Here is a 23,247-nt window from a genome sequence, read left to right as displayed (position 1 = left end):
GACCCCACGAGGCATATAAAAGATGGTTATCGCATGGCGGAAAGAGATGGCTACATTACGGAAGAAAACGATGTAGACAAACCGACAAAGACAAAAAGGTAAGTTTTTACCTAATTGCCAGAAACAAACCCAAAATCCTGCTTTCATTAATAAATCCTGCTCTTTTATATTAATCACAAGACGCTGTTACGCGTACAAAAATCGGGGTTTTCAGTTTTTGCGAATCGGAGGTGGCATTTGTATCGGTACGGCTGACATATGTCTAATCATTTGTATGGTTGATAAACATATGATCTTGATTTGAGTCATACATAAAAAAATAAAAAATAAATAGATGAAAGGAGGATGGATGGTTTCAGCCTTCAGGTAGCAAATGAAACACGTAGTGAAAGTATTAACCACTTTTTTGTGTTTTAACCCCGATTGACTTGGTACTGATTAGACCGTATATATATGGCGATTATTCAACTAACAGCGCCTTACTAGATTAACTCTTTAGAACTCCCATATTTTCATTTTTTTCATAAACTTCCTTCATATCAATTTTTTTCATTGCATGTTTTAGAAAACTTGTTGTTTCTTTTGTATTTGTTCAAATTTTATCTAGTTCAAAATTTGATTCCTCCCGTTATTAAGAATTAATCTCTGAATTGAGATAATTATATTGATTGGAAGGATAAAATTCTCTCGTTTTTTAACTTACACTTCAAGTGAATGAAACCCTAAGTTGTATGGAATCCAATACCCAAATTGATACATTTATTACATACAAATTATTCGGCTCAGTTTCAATTTTGCTCGAGTTCGATTTCAATTTTAGTTCCAGATATTTGAATGAAATCCAGTTGAAACAGATGCTCGTTCTAGTTCCAGATATTTGAATGAAATCCAGTTGAGACATATGCTCGTTCCAGCTCTCTTGGACTCGTGCCACCCCCTACCAGAAAATTCGATATGCAGCCGAACAGCCCACCCTGCCGAGTACCGCGTGAATTTGGCAGTGCCGCAGGGACCAAAGCTAAGCTCGAACTTGCTGAGAGCGGGGCCCACGTACAAGGACGGTCGTTCCATCGTCACACTTTTTGTTCTTAAAAGGTCAGGATTTATCAACGAGACCCCTCTTCCCGCTCAATTCTCGTTTCTCAAAATACATTTCGAGTGCCAGAGACCGACGTAGCTCGGTAGAGGTAAAGTCGTTCTCCATCATCTGTGACATTTCTGTTTTAGCTTCTGTCGACTTGCAGCTCGCTTTCGATGTCTAATTCCTGCACGAGAAGAAGATCAAAATTCAGTTCGCTGGAGTATTTTCCCGACAATATTTCAGACGGTATGATTATAGCTCAATATATTTCATTTTTTGGCTTGTTTGTTTCAATCTGAGGTGCAAACCGGATAACACTACTGTTGATCAACCTTGAGCGATAGTCCTCAGTCGAATCATATTCTGATACTGGAGCTTCACACTGGAGTTCCAGCAATTGAAAGTTCTTTTTATTAGATCTATGCCGAGTTCTTCTCATTTTAAACAATCGGAAAAACGAATACTGTTTATGGAACTTATTCTATGGATAGTTAACACCGCGATTCTTCTTACCTAAGTTATCTTCCTTCAGCAGTTAGCAAGTCCGTGATTTCAGGTTCTAAAACATTTTCCTCTAAACATCCACCAATATCCGGATTTTGAAGGATTTTTATGCTGTAGTTACTGCCAGATTTGTTTGTTTCAGCTCGTTTTTAATTTCCAGATATGCCACACACTAGTAACTAGTAGAGGATTTGTGAAATATGCAATTTTGTATCGCTGAGTTGCACGACGATGACCAAATAATCGACCTCTTGACTTTGTGAAAATAAGAATTAGATTCTTAGGTACATGACAGCAGTTACTCCACTGGTTCTCCTTACTCCGTCAAGCACTAATGTTTGGTGATGTGATCTGATCCGATCTCATGCCCGACATGAATACTATCAGCTTATATCTGATTTGTGGAGGCCTTGTTAACCATCTTTAATTCTTCAGTTGAAACTCATCCAATTATCGAAGCCCGAAATGAGGTGCAATGCCTGCTGGCGTGAACTGGAAGGGCGCGCCGTATCCACTACTTGTGGGCATCTGTTGTGTATCCAACATACCGTAGTGTACTTAACTACTTTACGCGTATATTGAAATGGTAGGTGCCTTGCACTGAATTAAGGTTAACAAATCGGCAGCAATAGTTTTCTTGACAGTATAGAAAAAGGCTCAGAAGATGCTAGCAGGATCCTCAGTAACGATGCTGCGTGTCCTATCTGCGATCAAGTGCTTTCTATAAGGTGCAAATTTGTTACTTGTTTCATACTTTCAGCTCAAGAACTAAATTAATCTTCAACATCTATGCAGTTTATTCTTAGGTAAAAGAAATTGTAGTCCCCGTACACATCCAGAGTGAATATGTGGTTCAGAGGTGGTTTTCAGTTGTTTCTGACTTTCAGCCAAAATTTGAGAAACGTTTTAAGTTCAGATATTCTTCAGTTGCCTGTCTGCAAGACTAAGTCGTACATCATTCAATTCAGGTAGCCAGCCAGTTTTAAGTAATTTAGCCCACACGTTTCTCGACATATCAAAATCCAAATTCACTTCGAGTTCTGACAATTCAAATAACGTGGTAACTGGAGTATTAAGTCACAACGCTTAGCAGAGCCTGTATTACCTGTTTTTAATCATTCTTTCTAAAAATATATTGTTTTGACTTGCCAATCTGATCGAAGTATGGTGCTTTTCGTTCATCAGCCTCATGAAACCAGTGGATATGAATCCCAACGATGAGTGGATAAATGTATAAACCTACTACACTTTCCAATCTCATTTTCTACTGTGGGAATTTTCTTTTTCCTTTTTGTTTCATGTTGGAATTTATTATGACATTTCCTACTCCAGATGGCCATGGCCGGTGTATCACCACAGATCTGTATCCTTTGCCTTTCTATATAAACTTTCCGAGGTTTACAATGTTATAGAAAACCTCTTAATTCATCATGATCTTAGTTTGCAGCACCAAGCTGTAGTTCAAAAAGATGAGATACAGTGGGCAATAATAAAGGGAAAGTGGCCAATCTTTACTACCAAGAAGCTATTATAAATTTCATCAATGATGATGACTAAAGCTTGTCCTTTCATATCTCTTTCCATTTCTGTTCTTTCTTAAACAAGATCAGTGATGAAAAGTGCATATCGGAGTGTAATGTTCTACATTGCGCAAAGGGATCGGGAAGTGCAATACAAAATGAACAAAGTAGTCGGTCAATGCCAACAGAAATGCGAAGCCGTGCAAGAAAAGTTCACAGACAAACTAGAGCAAGTTCATACAGCCTACCTGAAAATGGCCAAGAGATGCCTGTTGTTGGAGCAGGAGAATGAAAACTTGTCTAAGAACAAGCAAGAACTCCAGGAGAAGTTCTCTGAAAAATCCAGGTATACTCTTCGCTTCATTTGCTTTCTACCTGATAGAGTCCATTCTCGTTCACATATAGGATGAAAATCTTGGTTATGAAACCTAAAGACTTTTAGTTGGTCTTCGTTAGCAGACAGAAAAGAAAACTGGATGAGATGTATGAATCACTGAGAAATGAATACGTGTCAGTGAAGAGATCAACAATCCAGCCTGTAAACAACTTCACAAGAGCTGAACCTCACACGTTCTCGAGTCCAGCAAAGATTATGGAAAACAGGGATCTCCTCAGACAAGGTGACTCATTATGTTATAAAACAAATTACAAACCACAATCTGAACCAAAGTCCCAGAAACTGTTCGGTTTTAGGAAAATTAAAAATTTGGATTTTTTATTTTAGATATATGGGTCTTGATTCGCTAGCTCTGAGTAATCCAATGCTATTTACTATTTTATGATCCCCCCAAGAAAAAATCAGTTGATTTACTTGTTGCAAATCCGCTGGTTTTCACTCCTGAAACTCCAGGAGAGAGAGAAGATGTGTGGCCTCAACCCCAAACGAAGAGTTCCAACTCTGGACCTTTTGACATTCCTGGATGCTCACCAGGAAAACCTGCACCAATTCTTGGAGAGGCAAACAACAGAAGGGTTGGTCGTCCTACATTTGGGGTTGAAGCCAGCAACCCAACCATGACTTTACAGAATCTCATACTTTCTCCAATGAAAAGGCCTCGGCTCTCACGGAACCGCCCAAACATGTTCACATAATGCCTCTGTTCCAGTTCTTTTAAACCTGTGTGAGTCGTCCAAGTGATTTCCTCTTCACGTTTCAGGTTGTAGAGAAAAGAGTGGAAAATGGCAAAGTTATGCTGCGGCTACTAGCTCCATTCTCTGTTATTCCTACTTCCAAGACTCCCATTCCTTGGCGTCAAAGTGTTTAATGACTTTGTCCGACTGTCAAAATCTCAGCCATTCATAGCCTTTTGTTAGACTTGATTAGCTAACCGTGATATAAGATGAACTTGCTCTGATTTACTAAAGGCACGTGTGAAGAATGTTCCCTGACCCAGAAGATATTTCCTAAATGAGCAAGCCACTGTTATCACCTGACTCACCTCTTGTGCTATGCTTCCTAAAAGTACCTGTTTTGATTTTTGGCGACCTATTTGCGAATTTTCTGTTAATATTTTTTTCCACAGCACAAATATCAAAGTTCAGTACTCTCTTGATTAAAGTCTTGGAGTTAAGAATAAGAAAATCAACTTATAAGCAAGAGAATAGATGACCAGATGCTTCTTTCAAAAATTCAAAATTTTCATCGTATGAAATGATACCTCAAGTTCTTAACAAATGTGGTGGCAAAAAGACCTTCAAGATTGGGGCTCTTGATGATAGCTCAATAGCATCTCCATGCTGAATTGACTGAAAGACGTTAGGCCCATCTACATATATGACACCTTCTTTACTGTACCATGCCACGTACATGGTATGATTAGATTTTATAACCCCATGCATTAAGTTAGAATTTGCTGCCTCAATTAGAATTGGCTCCCTAACCATATACTGGAGATCGTCAGACAAAATTGGCATTGGAAATCCTCCAGCTGAAAGCATGGCAGCTGTTGACCCTGCAGCAGTAGAGACCCTGAGACCACTTGATCGACAATTTACTAAAGGGGAGGTTACTTGGCCATCGGTTTTCATTCTGGAAGAAAGCACAAAAAACATATGTTGAACTCAATAAATTATCAACCAAGCAAACCAAACTTAGAACTGTAAAACTCAGTAAACAGTTCCTTACAAAAATGACAAGCGAGAGATTGTTGCTGGACATGGATGAGCAATTAGAACATCATTAAGAGCATAGGTTGACAAAACTTGACCATTTAAACTTATCGAAATCCTTGAAACGTCTGAAGGAGCCATTTGACCCTCAAGAATTTCATCCAATACCTGCAAAGGATCAGCACAGTAGCTCTACTGCATGAACAGAACAACTAGAAATTGGATCAATCAAAACACAACAAATTTGTGCTTAATAAGCATGAAAGAATACCCAATGTGCTCTGACCTGTTCAAAGTTTCCAGCAGTGGCAGCACAAAGATAGCCAGTGCTCCTTGTAGCATCGAATTCACCACTGAGCTCTTTCACCTATTAATAAAAGATAAAAATAGATAATGTTTCCAAAATAATATCTTGCATGAGCAAATCAATGAAACAGGCACAACTGGAAAGAATTTCAAGTACATTGCTTAAATACTCATGAACTGCATAAAATTTGAGAATCTTAGCAAGGGTGGGAAGGTAACCTCTTCAGGTTTTGTGGGATCCGAGTTAACTCCAAGAATAGGAATTGAATCATCCATGAAATGACTGGCCTGCAAAAGGGTGCCATCGCCTCCAATGGAAATAACAAGATCCACATTACGAATTGGTTTACAGAGCTTATTCCTTAAAAGAGGCTCCCAATCAAGTGACTTTTGACATAGAACATTCTGACAGTGGTTGATTGTATCATTATGAACTCTATGCCTGTCATCTAAGTAATGTTTAACCTGCAATTTCAAAAAATAAAATCAATTTAAATAGACATACATGATTTATTTCTTAGGTGAAAAGCTTCAAATGAATTCTATTACCAGTCATCAGTTGTGATAGACTGCATATAGGTGAAACTAATTCAGCAGGACAATCCCAGAGATATAGTTTCACAATATTTGTACACATCCATTATCGTCAGTAATTACAGCACACTACTCAAATATTCCATAACAATATCGGAAGTATGTCAAGATCATAAATTTGAAAATACTAATAATCTTCCAAAATGACCAAGTCAAGCCGGTAATATAATGCATACTTTACCTTTGCTCAAGCAGAGGATCGAGACAACATAGAAAACTATCAATTCTTAAATTCTCATTATTTCCCACATCACATAATTTCCAATGTTCTAAATTATTTATTTGTTTTACCTATGACCTTCGGAGTACAGGGACTTAGGGTCAGCTGAGTATCTTGTATGCCTAACCAGTTTCGCATAATAAACTTTTACAGGAAGAGGTGCATAAATAAAGCCTCTAAAATGCGCAGTTTGGCTTCTTTACTTTCAGAAAAAGAAGCATATTCAACAAAAAATGCACCAGTCAAAAGAAATACAATATAGTATAGCTGGTTGCATTGGCTATTCTATATCCCTTCATAAAGCAAAGGCATCAAAGAGAGAGGTCAATGAAGTGGAGTGCAAGTCAGAGAAAATGAAGCAAGGATTTTAAGGATGGAATTCTCGGGTTTCAATAGAATAAAAGTGCCAAAGTGAAAAATAAAATAATTCTACCCTAATAAAGCAAGCATTGGTTAGGAGGTAAGCCAAAATGAAAAGGTGTTGACGGCTGCCTTAGGGAGAACATAAGTGGGTTTAGCTAACACTTATATCTTTCCCACTCTCTTAATTTGATCACAGAGCACCTTGGTTTCACCAATCAGATATCTATGGTCTGAGGACATCATTCAATAAAAAACTGAAAAAAGATTCACACTTGAAAATTTTAGCAGTTTCCAGTTAAGAATACCTCTTGGAAGACATGAATTATACCTGAACTTTATATATATTCATGTGGAAACTAAAAAATGTGCATAAAAATACATGGAATTATGTATATTCATGTATAAATTACAAATTCAGTGCAAAAGAAAATTAATGGCTCCTTGCAAGCTAAAGAAATGCAAATGAAAACCACAATTAGATTAATATCCTACTGACAATTGAGCTTTGCCCTTACTGGTAACAAAAATTTGCCTGATCTTATTGATTATTCAACATTTCATGGTCTGCTCGATAGCATCAGAAACTAAAAATCAAGTCTATTATTTTCACAAACTTTTGGATGGATAAAGTGATATGAGCATTGGACAGGAATGATGTGATGAAAAGCTCGCATACATAAATGATCACAAGAACCTCTAATTGCTCGCTCAGCATTCAATCTTACTCCAAAGCCAAGTACTTATGGGTGCTGATACAATATCATCTATAAGGAATAATATTTGCAGTATTAATACATGGTACAGAAAGAAAAAAAATTGTTCGCATAGAGCATCCCAGAAGAGCAACAAACTTTTCACGCCGAGTTCTTCCACTCCTGTCAAACAATTTCAAGGCCTATATTCCCATTTCACTCCCTATAAATCCCACAGTTTTACATGTGCAAAGAAGATTCGTACACCACAAAAGCAGAACGTAAGACAAAATGGTTAAATTAAGAGGAGAACAAAGTAGGGAATTCCAACGATAGCTTATTGTTGAGAGCAGAGACAGAGAGAGTATATTGCTTGAGGGTATTTTACCCGAGGGAGTGAAGAACTGATTGCCTCCGTGCGTCTACGAGGGAAGACGTCGAAGGGCTTCAGCAGCAAGAGTATTCGCCGCCTCGACATGGTTGGTTCTCTCCAGACTGTTAACGCAGGCCAAATTTTGTTGAGCGGGTGCCGAAACACTGGGTTGCTGCTTTACGAGTGTGCCGCACAGCGAGTAGTCTTTTTTTTTTTTTTTCCATTGGCGTCCAATCTGATGGATAGAGAAATCGGGCACCAACAGGCCCATACATAATACCCATCGGGCTAACACACACACACACATCCGTACTAGGCTAACCTGGATTGGAAGATGAGTTCTTTCGATTCTTCTTATCAATCATCATCACCCACTGCAACTCTGCAATTCAGATCCGGACTCGGTTTTGATTAAAGAAGCTAGCTGAGGATTTAACGGAGGTAAATGACTTCAAAATATCCAGAAACAGCGAAGGAGGATTTACGGGTCAGAAAACTCTCACCGAAAGAACAATTTAGGATTCGCTCGTTGTCGTGGCCAACGGCTTAATTCCCTAATCCACTGGGACTTGCATTCTTCGTGACATAGTTGACCTAGTTTTTATACATTCAGGAAATGAGCTGCACCTCGAAAATCGTCTTCCTGGGAACACGTAATCACGTGGAATGGTGAAAAATCTAAGCTCCAGAAACGCGTACCGGAAGAGTTTCTCAACGTTTTGGCGAGAGCTTCAACTTTATCGCCTGAGTCGTGTACCTTCTTGTCAGTCTCTGTGGCCGACAAAATATAGTAGTAATCCGCATCTCCCTTCGCTTCTCTTGTCACTCAAGCAAGGTGTAGCTTGCAGCTGAACCGAAGGTTCTTTCACATGTCCGTGTTCGCTGGAAGCATCATACTCTTCAGTTTCACTACTCTGAAATGACCACACCGTATCCCACTCTCTTTGGTATTTTTTTTCATTGGTGTTTTTATCCCATAGGAAGAGAGACGGTTCTCTTGTGCGTCATTTCACATTATTCTTAAACTGAAATTTTACGAAGAAATGAAAGGGGTCACTTCCGGCTTTAGAAATCAGGCTTAGAGTCAAAACTGGAGGTTTGAAAACGTGAAAGTCCGTAGCAGTGACAAGGAGTCGACGACGAAAGCCGCCTTTAAGTTTCTTCTTTTGGTCCCGTTCAGTTTCTTCATCGCGCAGATCGATTTCGGTCTTTTACTTTTCATTCCGCTTCTCTCGTCTCTATTGGCACTCAGAATCAGTCAAGAGCGGTCGGAGTATTTTGCAAGATATCGCTACCGTTGCCTTTCTCATTTTGAAGGTTGTATTTTTATTTCCATCCATTTCTGCTATCCGTTTGTGCGGTTTAAACTTTGGAGCTCGTCGCCAAGACTGCGAACTAGGGTTTGAGGCTACATGGAATCCAAATCTACGGGGCGTTTCAGTTTGGGAAGACAGTCGTCTCTTGCGCCGGAGAAGAGATCGGATGATTCTGTGGATGATCGAGAGTTGCCGGAAACGGTTGAACCGCCTATTCGGCTTATGTACTTGGTTAACGAGGGCGATCTAAAAGGAATTGAAGAGCTCCTGGATTCAGGAACCGGTGTTAATTTTAGGGACATCGACGGAAGGACTGCCTTGCATGTGGCTGCTTGCCAGGGCAAAACGGAGGTTGTTGAATTGTTGCTGAACAGAGGGGCTGAAGTGGACCCTACAGATCGTTGGGGCAGTACGGTACGTTCAGTAGAATGTATAAACTTAGTTTCTCTGGCCTTAAATGTTACGATTTACGGGATTTTTTTGTGGATACTCACCTGAACACTATGAAATGGGTCAATTTGTGCCCCGGATAATGCTCATGTTGTAAAGACTAGTTTAGTTATGCCTTCTGTTATCCAAATGGATGACCTGCGCTGTCGAGGATTCTGGATATTGTCAGTTTCTCCTTTCTAGCCAGCCCGTATACGCCGTGTGGTAGTTCCTAGTTATACGGATCTTGTTTTAGAGCTGCAAACGGTTAGACAGAGTGGGCATGCTATAATACCGTTGCGTATGACCAAGAAAGAGAAATTTTGATCTTGTTCTAGAGCTGCAGACGGTTAGACAAAGTGGCCATGCTATAATACTGTTGCTTTTGACCAATAAAGAGAAATTTTGATCTTGTTTTAGAGCTGCAAACGGTTAGATAAAGTGGGCATGCTATAATACTGTTACTTTTGACCAAGAAAGAGAAATTATTTATTAACAAAGATATCTGGTGTAATACCTGCTCTACCCGATCAAACTGCACATTTGAAGTTACTTCTTGACTCAAAGCAAGTCAACCAATCATAAAGGGTTTTACGAGACCTTCAACAGCTTGGGTTGTAGGTTTCTGTTTGAGCTATTACAGAGATATATGTTCCAACATCTTATCCTCAATGCTGGCTGGCCGTTACCAGCTTTATCAAATTATGTTTTGCTCCTCCATTTGATTGTGGAAAATACTTGCAGTTTTCTGGTGGTTTTGATTAGTTAAGCTGATTTTGGGGTTTCAGATGCTGGGAGCATTCTGTGACTGTAACATTTCTAACACCTAGTCTATAGTGCCAGATGATGATTTGTGGGATAAGTGATTGTTTCACACTGTCTTGCATTTGGTGAAGGGAATAACTTTGAAGCATATGACTAAAACATCAAATGTATCAACTGAAAGATTCTATCCTTGGTAGAGTAGCTGAACCTAGTCCCGAGATATCTGTCTGTCATCTTGGTTCCATTGCTCTTAAGCATGTCAACATTTTCCCTGCTTGTATGGGCCTAGGGGCACTTATAGATTTAGCATGAGCAATTGCCAACACTCTGTATCTCTGTGTCTTTTGTATATCTTACCTTTTTTTGTCTCACTTTATTTCTAAATGTCATCTGTGGGGGGTTAGTGCACTTTACCTAGTGTAAGTGAAAGTCAAAGTCAAAGTGAATCACTTGTTGGTGTTAGTGTAGTACATGTAAAGTGCATTGGAAAACACTTTCCTGTGTTAGTACCCAATGAAAAATGTGTTAAGTAGAAGAACTTAAACCAGAATTGGTTGGTTATAACGAGGTGGCAATTGGCAATTGGCAATCGAAAGTTCAAAACTTCGATTTGACTCAGAAGAGCGTCTTTGAATCGTTAGCTCTTGCAATTTTTCATTGTATGCCAGCCACTTCATTCTCTAGTTTCACTTAGGCTGCAGATAATACGATCAATACAAAATGCCCTTTAGCATGAACCATTCAAAAATTATGAAAATCGTTTGTTTCTTTTCATTTTTGCATCGATTTGAGAGAGATAATAGGTTCTAGTTGAGAACAATTTCAGGAAAAAAGGCATAAATGCTATATTTCTATTCAACTTTCTGATTGGCTAGAATGTCTGCTCAAATGAGTCGGTGAATTCAGAGCAAAGTCCAGCTGAAGAACATTCCAGCAACTAGGGTGTCTGTTGTTTTGAGGAATTTTTCACCATGTTATGACTTCTATAATCCTCTCCTCCACCCAATAAACTGAAAATTTTCTTTCACATCACAACACAGATAGAAAACCAGTAGATTGATATACAAGCATCGTCTAATGTTGAGACTAAACTCTTTTCTTTACATTGACAATTCTCTCTAGTATGCTTCATAAGATCGACGCGGTAGACAAAGTAAAGAGGGGAGAATACATTGGAGATCAGGCTTTTTCGCTGCCAAACTCGCCAGGTTGGGGGTAAGGGTTCATGGAGACGCCCTCTTTGATGTGTTTCTGCCACCTGCCAGTGTCGGCCTTGGTGTGGGAGCAATAAAACAAGAGGGAGAAGACCATGGAGAGCAAGATGAGCGCCACCCTGGCGGCGAACATCCCTTTCTGGAGCTCTGCACATGATAAGTGTCGGATGCCGAACTGGGCGCGGTACTTGGTGTTGTAAGCATTCCTAGCAGACCCGGCCGAAAGACACGCTTCCGCACCCAGAGAAGTAATCCTACAAATCAAAATCAAATGTCCTCAACAAAAATAAAATGAAACAACCAAGCAGTTGCAGATTCATAAATTGGGTAGCAATAAGCGGATTGATGAATTGCGTATCGTCTTTTTGAACTCGGTGCGAGTGTCGCCGGAATTCCACAGGTCGGCCTTTTCCTCAGCCTGACACAGGAAAGTCGGAAGGGAAGGTTGGAGGGGGAGATGCAAAGCTGCTGCACTCCAAGAGCGAGAGGGAGATGGGAGAGGAAAAAGAAGAGAGGGCTGAGAACGAGAGTGAGAGGGAGATGGGAGAGCGAGAGCGCCAAAAGGGAGAGCGAGTTCAAGTGGATGAACCATGATTTCGGTGGGAATCCTGATTCATCACTTTACTTATGGGCGAGCTCAAGTGGATCCACCTCTTCACCCACTTGAACTGGTGCCCGGTGCGCACACTAACGCATCTGGGTCAAGTGACAATGTAGTCAAATTCTTTTTCACTTGACCCACACGCACACTAACAGCCCTGTAGAATAATAGCTTTGTACCTTGTCTTCATTTTGTGGAAACGTTCTCTTGGAGATGCTTTTACACCCCTGTTTGATTCAAGAGAAAACAAGAGAAAGAAAAGCAATTAGAGAGCTTCTTAAGGGAGGATTGATTTCTCTCTTTCTTTAATGTTTCTGTCACTTTTCTCTAACCAAACAGGGGCCTTCTTAGAACAACATTTCGTACTGAATCTGAACTTAAAAGTTGGTCTTAATAATAGATCTGTTTAATTTTATCCAATCATTCATTTTTCATCCTTTTCTCAATGATTACTGTGATACTGTAGAGCCTCTACAAGTTGTAGAATACCAAGAAAATAGTCGTAGACTTACATGAAAAGTACAAATATTTGTAAATAGTTCTAGAGTTTTACGTGAATAGTACAATAAAGTAGTCATAAAGTTTATGTGAATAGTACAAATATTTTAAAATTGACATAGAGTTTATGTAGTTTATGTAATTTACATGAATAGTACAACTCTTTTTTTTCCTATTGAATTCTGCTTAGACAGCCACTTGCAGATGCAATATATTACAAAAACAATGATGTGATCAAGCTTTTGGAAAAGCATGGTGCAAAACATCCGGTATGTTGCATGCACTTGGTTTTCTGTTTGACTCACGTGTATCATGCTCTCTGTTTCTTATGATTTTACCTTTTGCAGATGGCTCCTATGCATGTCCAACATTCTCGTGAGGTGCCAGAGTATGAGATTGATCCAAAGGAGCTGGATTTTACTAATAGTGTTGATATTACAAAGGTACTTGTCTAACTTCTTTCTGGAAGATAGTGTTATCAAACATTAATTGGTGTATTTCTGCTCTAATTTTCCATTTCAGTGCAAAAAATATACTATTTGAGGTTCTCTCTTGTCTAGTTGCTTTATGGTCTTTCTTTTGCAAAACATATCAGGGAACCTTTCGAATTGCATTGTGGCGTGGAACTCAAGTTGCAGTGAAGAAGTTGGAGGAAGACGTTCTCACCGATGAGGATAAAGTGTGGGTTGGTCATATAGTTTCTGTAAAATTCAAATTTTTATGTTTTTAGTGTTATGTTCTCGAATTCAAACCTACATTTCTTATTCTAGTTCTTTCATTTCTCTTCTAACATCTGGTTAATTTGCCAGGAGGGCATTTAGAGATGAGCTTGCCTTGCTTCAGAAAATACGACATCCAAATGTTGTGCAGTTTTTGGGTGCTGTTACCCAAAGCACTCCTATGATAATTGTCACTGAGTATTTACCCAAGGTTGTTGTCATTTCCCTTTTTTATATACTACTTGTACATGCTTCCCTTTCATGTTCTAAAGGTATTGTAATCTAATTTACTCTCGGCCTCTGATTTTATTTTGCTGGCTTCACATTTATGATCTTTCATTTTCGTTCTATTAGAGGCTATTGCCCTTTGCTTTGCTTTGTGAGTCTCTGTTGATTGTTTCAAAATATTTTAGAGAAATTTGTCACTGTTGTGAGATCCTTTTGGGATCTTTAAAAGTCTCTTCAGTCTTGATCATCTCAGAACTAGTTTAAAACTTTTCCCTAACCTTAAATGAGTTGAAGAAACTCTCTGTTTCTTAATTAAACACCTTGTATGTAATGTTGTTAAAACCAAATGAGACCAGCATTGTCCCCTGGGTTGAACTGGAACTGGAATCCCTTTCTGTTCTCATACAGCAAAAAGTATTTGGTTTGGAAAAAGGGTCAATCCGTCTGGGTGAGCCACTGGTAAATAGGTTTACTCAAATTGGTCCTGGTGGTTTTTTTTTTTTTAAAAGAAAGGGCGCTTTCATTATAAGGTCTGAAGGCAAATCAACACTACATCCAAAGAAGGGGGGGGAGGGGGGGAAATGAGCAATACAGTTAGCAGATCTATGGATGTGAGTCCAATTACAAACAATGCATGAAGAGAGGTCTTGAATTTCAAAGAAGATAGACCAATGCCACCAAGGTGGTTCTTTGGAGCCCAAGCACCAAGAAATGGCACTACTTGAGTCACCTTCAACATGAAGCGGACTTGCTCCAAAATATTGCAAACCATGCTTGAGGGCCAGCAACTCAGAAGCAGTGGAATCAGAAGTACCAAGAGGGCCAGTAACTCAGTAGCAGTGGAATCAGAAGTACCAAGATGGCCAGCATAGATAGTAAGGATGTCTCCCTCAGCATCTCTAAAAAGGCCACCTAAACCAGAAGGACTGGGATTACCAATGGAGCCGTCAAAATTAGGCTTGATATAACCAACATCAGGAGGGGTCCACACAATCATTGGGGGAACTTTAGCTAGTTGAGAGAGAAAAGCAACTCGAGTCCAATTGCTTCTAAGGCTAAGGCAATAGGTGTCTTCAAGAGCATCGGGAGACGAGAGCCAAGCAATGATGTGATTAAAAATACAAGTGGCAACTGAACGCCAAGGGGAATATGTTTGATTTTGCTCAAGCCAAAGACCCAAAGAATAAAGGCGAGATGACCCTTGATCATAATTCTTTGATTTTGCTCTAGCCAAAGACCCCTGGTTGCATTGTTGCTTTGGAAATGCAAATTATAAATTATAGTTTCAAGATGTTGGAGTGAAGAGTGAAAGCAATGATCTTTAAATATCAAAAGCCAATACCCATAAGAGATTGTGAAATAAATGCCAAATTTTTTTAGTTATTATAGTTATAACGAGATGATATTTATGATCATGTTGTACTGGTCCAGTCAGTGATAGAGCCTGGTTCAGTCAGGTTGGACTGGCTGGTTTAGTGTAGGAACACTGCAGCTATCATTGTCTTAAATTTGAGGCATACGGCAGTTGAGAGGCTGCGAAGAACAATTATTATTTGAATATATTATGTCTGCCTCTCCTTCACCTGCTGTTTACTCAAACCAGCTCATCTTTTTCCATGCTAGCAATCAGACTCTCATATTGATCTACATGACATAGTTTTGTGTATGTATGCGTTTTTCTTCTGGCTTGGAAGTTATTTATTTCTGGAGCCCCAGTTCTATCTTCTTACCCTTTATGCTCATGTATGCGCACAGGGTGATCTTTGTGCATTCTTGAAAAGGAAAGGAGCACTAAGTCAAATACTGGCAGTCAAATTTGCACTTGACATTGCAAGGTCTCCCTATACCTCTTGCTGGCAAATTTTTTGGTCACACTTGACATTTTTAAGCACTAGTATTATGATGATAAACATGCGCCCATAGCTTTTGCCATCTAAGGCATTCCATCCTTGTACTGGCTAGAGTTTACAGTTGTTCTTGTTATTTTGCAGAGGGATGAATTACTTGCATGAGCACAAGCCTGAAGCTATTATTCATCGTGATTTAGAGCCTTCGTAAGCGGTCATTCTAAAGTTTTCCTTTCATAATGCATTTCTTTTTACAGCCTCTATACAGTTCTTTTTAGTATATCTATCTGAATAGTCCGAACTACGTGAATTTCTTATGTTCCCTACTTTGGATAAGATAACAGAAATATATTACGGGATGATTCCGGACATGTGAAGGTTGCAGGCTTTGATGTCAGTAAGATTCTGAAATTAGCAAAGACTGTTAAAGAGGATAGAGCCCTAACATGTCAAGAAACTTCTTGTAAGTTTATTACTCTACTTTGGTCAGTGTTCCTCAAAATACAAACTTTCCTTTCATTTTTTTGTAACGCCAGAATGCAGTTCCTCTACTAGCTTGTGATCTGTTGATTAGTATGGGGATATCCAATTCATACAAGGGTACTTAGTATTTTCATCTTTTTTCATGTTGAAGTTGGGTCTGTTCCAAGCCTAAACTAATGTGAGATTAATTTGCACAACTTTTTCTCATGCTTAGACATCCAGTCGATGACATGGATCACATGTATAAGCATAAAAAACAAGATGTTTTATTTTATTACATTTAATTTTTTTTAGTACCAACACTCCTAATGTCCAGCACTAAATTGAAAAACTGGATCAGAATGTGAACATTTGGAAATGGGTCACAGAGAATACTAATACACATAGACCACTAAACAGAAACACACAAGCTTGAATTAACTTCAATACCATGTAGGAGTAGGGCTGATTCCTCAAATAGCTTTGCCAAAATAAGAAGAGCTCTTCCAACTAATAAGCACAAGATCTTTCGAAGCCTATACTAATGTGAGACTATTCTCTTGCAATAAATTCTCTCACTTTTAGATATACCTGGTACATGGAAACTACGGACAACCTTGGTGTCGTTGCACTTTTTCTAAAACCAGTAAACTACACAGTGAAGCAGTGCTAGAATGGGGAAACACAGAATGACACCATATGAGGAGTCATTGAATAATCCCATTTGATTGTTAAAAGGTATATGATTACCTTTTTTCCTGGAATAGTAACTGAACTTTATTATTAGCTAACAGATATATGAGAAAGCAGAAAACAGTAAAAAAGTAGAATGGATCAATTAAGAATTTTTAAAAAAGTGAATATTCAGTAGGAAAGCATTTGGTCACTATCTTATTTGGATGTGCGAGTGGTAGATTTTAGTCATATTGATCATGGTCCCTTGTGTATATAAATGTTTGAATGTGCTTTCTGTACCTACTAGGACCAAGTTTATTGGAACTGGCTTGGCCATCGACCCAAGAAGGTGGCCTGGTCTGGTTTAACCAATCCAATGTGATATTGATGTCATTGCTGAATTTATTTTAGATAAAAAATTTAAAAAAAGTGCAGATTGGGGGAGGGGGCAAAGCCCTCCCTTCCTCCTTTCTATATGTGAAGGAGGTCCACACAGTGGCAAGGAAGGTGAATGGTGTCGCCTTGCATGTAGGCAGGATGTGAAGGATGCTTGCCTGGTTTGCCTCTTTTTTGCATGCTTAGGAGGGATCCAATCCCTCCTTGCCGTTGCATGGACTCTATTGCAGAGAAAATATGAAAGAGTTTTACATGACTCTCACAACAAGTAGTCTTCACAGAACCAAAATTAATATGGTGGAATATTACAAGAATCTCACAAGAGGAGGTCTCACAGAAGAGTCCCAGTTAAAGGTGTTTTAGTTATGTTAGTGTTCTATTTATGTTCAGTTGTTCAGGTGTTCTAGGACTTATCTTTTAGTGTTTAACTTTGGGTGTAACTGGGACAAAGATAATTAGTGTAATTGTATTTTGCTAGTTTCCTCTATCATAAATGGAGGCTCATTGTACCCTTATGGACAAGTCAATGAAATTTTTTTTCCCAGAAATTCAAATAGAATCCCTCTCTTTCTGTAAAGATTAAAAGGTGGAGGAAAGGAGCAGCAGACCTTCCCGTACAAATTGTACTGGCAGAAGGGGGAGGAGGGTTTCTTCATCGACTGGGGAGTGTCCTCTACCCTCTCTGTCAATAATGGCATGGGCCTTCCCCTATCATTTCTGACAACCTGAGACAGGGGGAGTATCGGTCCTCCCTTGTTAATGTTGCATGGGTAAAGAAACTCCCTTGCTTGACCTGGTTTCCAGCTGACCCCAACAAGCCAGCCAGTTTTGTGGTTGAACTGCTTGAATTGTGTTGGTTGCGGTTGTTTAATAAATCCCGAATTTTAATGTTTTCAGCCACTATGAAATGATTGGGTTTTGGTGAATCAGGTTCCACTAGCTGGTCTAGTCTGACTTTGATAATACTGATCAGGGTCCAATCTCTTCTATATATGGAACTGTCACTTTTAAGTGCCCAGAACACATAAGGAGGAACTGTTGCTTATCTTACATTTTTTGCTGATTTTTTGTATCATTTATAAAGTGTGTTTGTGACTGAATGTATGTCAACTACTGCATTTGCTTTAGTCTGAAATCTGTTTCAAAATTGTCCTTCTATTCTTTATTCAGTTCATCTCATATATGTCTATTGTCTATTCATCTGAATCATTTAGAGAGTTATTTTGTGTTTTAACATTAACAGGTCGGTATGTTGCCCCGGAGGTTTTCCTAAATAAAGAATATGATACTAAAGTTGATGTGTTCTCATTTGCTTTAATCCTGCAAGAGGTGATTTATCTTTCTCTATCGACTCTCTCTTCCTCATGCATACACCCATCTTTTATGGGATTCTTTTTCTTTTTATGTTTCTTTTAAAGTTTTAATAAGAAAAATATAGATGTTACTTTTTCGTTGTTTTTCGCTTGGGGGATCATCTCTGTATTATTTATCTAAAGACATGATCATTTTAAAAACCTCTATTCTGCATTTCATCATTTTTCTATATTCATCAGATAGTTTATCCATATCTCTTTCTTTAAAGCCTTTTACATTCCTAGGTGAACTTGCTATCTATTTGTATTAGAATGATATTTGAGTACGCTTACTGGATGAATCTATACCTTTTTCCTGCTGACCAGATGATTGAAGGGCATCCACCTTTTTCTGCGAAACAAGAAAATGAAGTTCCAAAGTCCTATGTTGCTAAAGAGAGGCCACCTTTTAGAGCTCCAGTGAAGCTTTATTCATATGGCTTAAAAGAGTATGTCCAACAATTTTATATTTTGTTTGCCTCTGTGTTTGTTAATTTGAAACTTTTCTACGTCTTGAACAATATGTTCCTGATTCTTACACCTTTAAAGTTTTATATTAACGTATGAAACATTATCAGTTTATGTAAAACAGCTAGGAATAAATGTGAAACGGTCAGTTGGAGGACATTTTCTTCTAATTTTCAGGCAGATAGACAATGTGCAGAATCTCAACATAGGCAATATTGTTTTTAGTATTTAAGAAAACAAGTCAAGCAGATATAAGAGCATGCAGTGAAAGCCCCTTGAGTCAATTTCTTGTGACATTCTTTCTGATAGTTAATCCTGGCCGTAAAAAACCACTGACCTTGGCAACTTCCTCGGAAGAAGGTATCCTTCAATAATCTGATGCTTTTTGTGTTTAAACTAAAGTTCCCTATCCAAGAAGATGCTCATTGCTTCCTTCTGTAGTTGATACCTGAAAGGGTCTTTGCAACTTTACCTTGTGTTGTGTTTACATTGCTCCTAAATTTTACCTTTTCTGAACTGCGTTGCTCTGTCCAGGATCAGCTCTCACTCTGATCACTTTTTTTGTGATTTGACAGAGAGTTCTGTTATTTTTTTATTTGAATGTTGAATCCCCTTACTCTAGTGAGACAAAAACCCAAGACCTCACAGAAATCACGCCCCCTTCCTCCTCTCCCAAACACACTTTTGAAACATCACAATAGGGGCAATGTTAACCAGATTAGATGCATGTAAAGCAATACTTAACCTTTGTTGCAGTGTTTCAGCTAACAACTATTTAGTAGGGGAGCTCTTATCACAGCTTGAGTGATTGTATCCCCAAGAGAAATTGATAAAATGAAGTTTAATTTAGCCCTTGGTGAGTGTGCTGTAAGCTCTGTTTCACATTGTCAGGAGAGATTTTGGCCTCACGTTGAGGTTAAACAAGCCTCTTACTGATACCATCTTACAAGAAACATTTAAGCCAGAATATAGTATTTTGCACTGGAAACAGCTTGTGACTCCCTGAATTCCAGTTCCTTCATGACGTGCAAAATAGTTTTGCAACATTATAGTCTTGATTGAGAATTTCATGTTTGAAAATCATTGCAGATTGATAGAGGAATGCTGGAATGAGAATCCAGTACGGAGACCCACATTCAGGCAAATAATAGACCGGCTCTCTAGAATCTATACCCACTTGTATCAGAAAAAACGTTGGAAGGTATGTCAGTTTATACTCTAGTATTTTTCATTTGGTTATGTCTGCTTACCTGCAGTAATGAGTACTGTTGCCAGTTTATGTATGCAATTCCTAATAATATCTCGTCTATAACTGATTTCTTCAACGAGTTGTTGCTACATGCTCCATATAAGCTGATATTAATTTTTTGTCATGTGTAACTATTATCAATCTTTGTTGTGTAACTGTCTCTCACAATCCTTTCCAGGTGAGGCCGTTAAAGTGTTTCCAGAACCTGGAAGCTATTTTTAGGAAAGATAATTCTGACCCAAGTAGTCGTGATGGGAGTTCGCGTTCAACAACCTAGTGCATGCTCCTTGTAGAAGTTGAAAACTGCTCGATTCTTGCAAGCGCAAAATCTGTTAGCCTCCTCTATTATTACTACATTTTTTTCCTCGTTAGTTGTATATTCTACTATTTCACACGAAACTGACAGGAGAAGAAATATGTTATATGCAGTGAATCTGTTTCATGTTTTTGATCAGTACTGTGTTCCACATTCAAGATCACTTTTTTTTTTTTTTTTTTTTTTTATGATGTTTTGTGACGGACCCTCTTCAGACTTGAAAGTATAAACTTCTGGTTATGTGGCTTTTAGATATTGACTCATTGTAAGGAGTAAATGTTAGGCGGCTTGTTACAGGGGCACCCTTTCTGTGCTGAGAGCTAAGATGGATTTCCCAATCCTGCTTAATTCGATTTCTACGAATGAGTCTTAAATACTGGATCAACAAGGTCTTAAATCTACTATCAATATTTATTTGTGTTCGAATCTCTAAACTTCCTGTATATATAAGAGGAATCAATTATTAGTTGGGTTTAAGGCCTTAGTTTGGGTAGGAATTATTTGAGTTGGTACTCAGGTCTCATTGAGGTTGTTAGTACTGGTCCCATGAATCCTCTTAGTGTTGATCTTGGAATTTAGAGCTGGAGCCTGGATATGTAAATCGATGGTGCAAGTTTGTGCCCAAAATTAAAAATTTCTCACTAAACTAATTTTTTTTGTCGAATCGAGTACTTGATTTGGTCGTGTTGGAGTGAAAGCTAGCGAAAGTGATCATGCATCCTAGCCACAATCCAGTCATTTCGTCTCCAGTTCAGTGGTACTCTATTCCGTCGTCTGTAGTCGGCATCTTCGTCTGAAGAGAGGTTTGTAAATTGATCCAGACCTAATCAGTATAGGTAGGAGAGAACCTCTAGGAGAGAATTTGGTTCGACCTGGTTATATTACTCGAGCTCTACATGTTACTGTCAAGTTGGCTTGTTGGTAGATAAATTAATGATACTTTCAGAGTTTTTTTGAGATAAAATCTATTTTGGTATTATCATTCCATTGCTACCAGGACTGGATGGCCCCTGGGTAGTTGGGTTTGGTTCATATGTTTGAACTAAGAAAGTGGCAGTTAAAGAACTGTTTGTGCCATCTAAGAAGAAAAAAAATCTTTCTCCCTTGGACTAATTTCTCATTAGAAAATTTTTCTATTTGAAAAAAAAATTAAATCGATTTTCTTATGTTTTTATGGCCATAGGAAATGAGGAAAAATGACTTTGTGTTTAATATATATTAAATAAAATATTTAAAAAATAAATAAAAATGAAAGGTAAGTGATTACCCTCCCTAGTCGTTGTGTCACGCGGTTAGATTTGGGCTAGGTCCGTCTAGCCAAGTGGAATATCTACCCCGTGCGGCCTAGCTCTTCCCAAGAACTAGTCAGCCTCCTTGAGCTTTGGATCTTCCAACCAATACTTCACACAAGAAGTTACAAGCCAAATGGGACAACGAAAACACCAAGGTATAGAAGAGAAAAACCTACTTTGTATTGAGAATACAAGATTACAAAGGGTGGCCAAACACTCTTGAAGGCCAAGGCTAAAAACTCTTTCTATACACCAAAAGAGTAAAGAAGGCTAAGGATTTTTCGACCCTTTTACAATGGGAGAGGCATCTCTATTTATAGTCTCTCCCTAGGCCTTTTGAAATCTCTAAAAACGCTCAAAAACCCGTCAGATCCCAAAAATTCGGTTTCTGGCGTCAAGGGGCGCCCTGGTCAGGCTGGCGCCCGCCAGACCAGGGCGCCTGGCGACCTGGTCGCCAGGAAACCCCATTTCGCGCGCGGGCGCCTGGCGCCTCAGGAAACCCCATTTCGCCCGCGGGCGCCTGGAGTCCTGCTGCGCCTGGCGTCCTGAGGAAACCCCATTTCGCCCCGCCTGGAGTCCTAATCGTGCGCCAGCAACCCCATTTCGCCCCGCCAGGATTCCTGGTTGCGCCCAACCCCATTTCGCCCCGCCAGAAGTGTCTGTTGGCGTGCTGCCTTGTGTCTGAGCTGGTTGTTGGGGTTGTTGTGCACCTTGTTGCTTGGCTATCCGTTTGGCAAGCTCAAGTGTGTCTTCTTTTGCTGAAGTTGATGCCGGGCCAGCCATATGTGTACGCCCCTCTGGGCCGTGCCATTGCACTTGGCCTTGGCCATTGCTTCTATTGTTGTGCACTGGACTTGCACAGTCTTCCACCTTGGTGTTTGGCCACACCATGGCTTCATCCTCCGTCTCATACTCCCACCGCCATAAGGCAGACGCCCTCGTCTGCAACCCCTGGCGATAGACGGCTACCTCCTTTTCGAACTGCCATAACTCGGCAGCGTCTTGCCATGTTGCCTCGCTTTCCGGTTGACCTTGCCACTTGACCAAGTATTGCGTCCTCCGGGGCTTGCCCCTTTGGCGCTCCTCTCGGTCTGCAATAATATACTCTACCTTATTGTCAAAGGTAGTAGATATATCCATGTGAGCTCTTGGGTCAACTACTCTATCCGGGTCCGGGTCTTCAAAATAGGGTTTAAGGTTCGATACATGAAAAACATTGTAGAACTTAAACCTTTTTGGCAGCTGCAATTTGTAGGCGAGGTTGCCCACACGTTCAATGATAGGAAATGGTCCTTCATATTTCTTCAAAAGACCTTTGTTCCTGCTTCTAAGGTGACGAAATTGCTCAGGTCTGAGTTTGAGAAGGACCTGGTCACCGATATTGAAAGAAGACTCCCTCCTCTTCAAATCAGCATGTTTCTTCATCTTTTTGGCTGCCTTATGCAATAAGACCCGTGCCAACTCCGTTTTCTCTTTCCACCTCTTCGCCAGCTGATGAGCTGCTGGACTTTTCCGTGAAGTGTCTGGAAAGAGACCCGTGGGAGCCAAAGGTTGTCGTCATGTCGCCAACTCGAAAGGACTATGCCCGGTTGATTCCGATTTCTGCAAATTGTATGAAAATTGGGCCACGTCTAACAAGTCTGGCCAGTTTTTCTGAT

General features: G+C 39.4%; 4 protein-coding genes across 4 annotated transcripts; 2 read left to right on the top strand and 2 right to left on the bottom strand.

Annotated features, from left to right (window-relative positions):
* The first annotated feature begins 1,256 nt into the window (after positions 1-1,256).
* Positions 1,257-4,197, top strand: LOC137939381 (E3 ubiquitin-protein ligase CCNB1IP1 homolog). The gene is made up of 8 exons (XM_068784679.1): positions 1,257-1,327; positions 2,021-2,120; positions 2,241-2,313; positions 2,771-2,816; positions 2,918-2,948; positions 3,196-3,451; positions 3,565-3,725; positions 3,956-4,197. The coding sequence occupies exons 2-8, from the start codon at positions 2,051-2,053 to the stop codon at positions 4,195-4,197; spliced, it is 879 nt and encodes a 292-aa protein (XP_068640780.1). The 5' UTR covers positions 1,257-1,327; positions 2,021-2,050.
* Positions 3,671-8,581, bottom strand: LOC137939293 (probable NADH kinase). Its single transcript, XM_068784600.1, has 6 exons — positions 8,266-8,581; positions 7,778-8,144; positions 5,740-5,985; positions 5,501-5,581; positions 5,231-5,382; positions 3,671-5,134 (listed from the first exon to the last, which is right to left on the bottom strand). Exons 2-6 carry the CDS (start codon positions 7,865-7,867, stop codon positions 4,765-4,767), a joined length of 939 nt encoding a protein of 312 aa, XP_068640701.1. The 5' UTR covers positions 7,868-8,144; positions 8,266-8,581; the 3' UTR covers positions 3,671-4,764.
* Positions 8,553-20,537, top strand: LOC137939215 (serine/threonine-protein kinase 12-like). The gene is made up of 12 exons (XM_068784478.1): positions 8,553-9,492; positions 12,780-12,854; positions 12,933-13,028; positions 13,181-13,266; positions 13,395-13,515; positions 15,288-15,367; positions 15,524-15,586; positions 15,724-15,842; positions 18,156-18,241; positions 18,592-18,713; positions 19,822-19,933; positions 20,160-20,537. Exons 1-12 carry the CDS (start codon positions 9,175-9,177, stop codon positions 20,256-20,258), a joined length of 1,377 nt encoding a protein of 458 aa, XP_068640579.1. The 5' UTR covers positions 8,553-9,174; the 3' UTR covers positions 20,259-20,537.
* A 1,121-nt stretch (positions 20,538-21,658) lies between these two features.
* On the bottom strand, positions 21,659-23,014 carry LOC137964412 (uncharacterized). The gene is made up of 2 exons (XM_068811351.1): positions 22,478-23,014; positions 21,659-21,697 (listed from the first exon to the last, which is right to left on the bottom strand). The coding sequence occupies exons 1-2, from the start codon at positions 23,012-23,014 to the stop codon at positions 21,659-21,661; spliced, it is 576 nt and encodes a 191-aa protein (XP_068667452.1).
* Between the last annotated feature and the right edge of the window lie 233 nt (positions 23,015-23,247).

This window comes from Aristolochia californica, unplaced genomic scaffold, assembly GCF_029961685.1.
Source record: "Aristolochia californica isolate CCGP_79_NKW_82.1479 unplaced genomic scaffold, dmAriCali1.0.hap1 SCAF_1, whole genome shotgun sequence".
Taxonomy (NCBI): Eukaryota; Viridiplantae; Streptophyta; class Magnoliopsida; order Piperales; family Aristolochiaceae; genus Aristolochia; species Aristolochia californica.
The sequence above is the reverse complement of the archived record's forward strand: the minus strand, read 5'-3'. Positions and strand labels throughout refer to the sequence as shown.

Coding starts and splice junctions, on each gene's coding strand:
- LOC137939381 (XM_068784679.1), top strand. CDS start 2,051: ATGAGGTGCAATGCCTGCTGGCGTGAACTGGAAGGGCGCGCCGTATCC. Junction 2,949..3,195: donor CGGTGTATCACCACAGATCT/GTATCCTTTGCC, acceptor AAACAAGATCAG/TGATGAAAAGTGCATATCGG. Junction 3,726..3,955: donor CAGGGATCTCCTCAGACAAG/GTGACTCATTAT, acceptor CTGAAACTCCAG/GAGAGAGAGAAGATGTGTGG.
- LOC137939293 (XM_068784600.1), bottom strand. CDS start 7,867: ATGTCGAGGCGGCGAATACTCTTGCTGCTGAAGCCCTTCGACGTCTTC. Junction 5,986..7,777: donor TCAGTTCTTCACTCCCTCGG/GTAAAATACCCT, acceptor TTGAAATTGCAG/GTTAAACATTACTTAGATGA. Junction 5,135..5,230: donor ATCTCTCGCTTGTCATTTTT/GTAAGGAACTGT, acceptor GCTTTCTTCCAG/AATGAAAACCGATGGCCAAG.
- LOC137939215 (XM_068784478.1), top strand. CDS start 9,175: ATGGAATCCAAATCTACGGGGCGTTTCAGTTTGGGAAGACAGTCGTCT. Junction 13,516..15,287: donor TCACTGAGTATTTACCCAAG/GTTGTTGTCATT, acceptor GTATGCGCACAG/GGTGATCTTTGTGCATTCTT. Junction 19,934..20,159: donor ATCAGAAAAAACGTTGGAAG/GTATGTCAGTTT, acceptor AATCCTTTCCAG/GTGAGGCCGTTAAAGTGTTT.
- LOC137964412 (XM_068811351.1), bottom strand. CDS start 23,014: ATGAAGAAACATGCTGATTTGAAGAGGAGGGAGTCTTCTTTCAATATC. Junction 21,698..22,477: donor AGACGGAGGATGAAGCCATG/GTGTGGCCAAAC, acceptor TCTTGTGTGAAG/TATTGGTTGGAAGATCCAAA.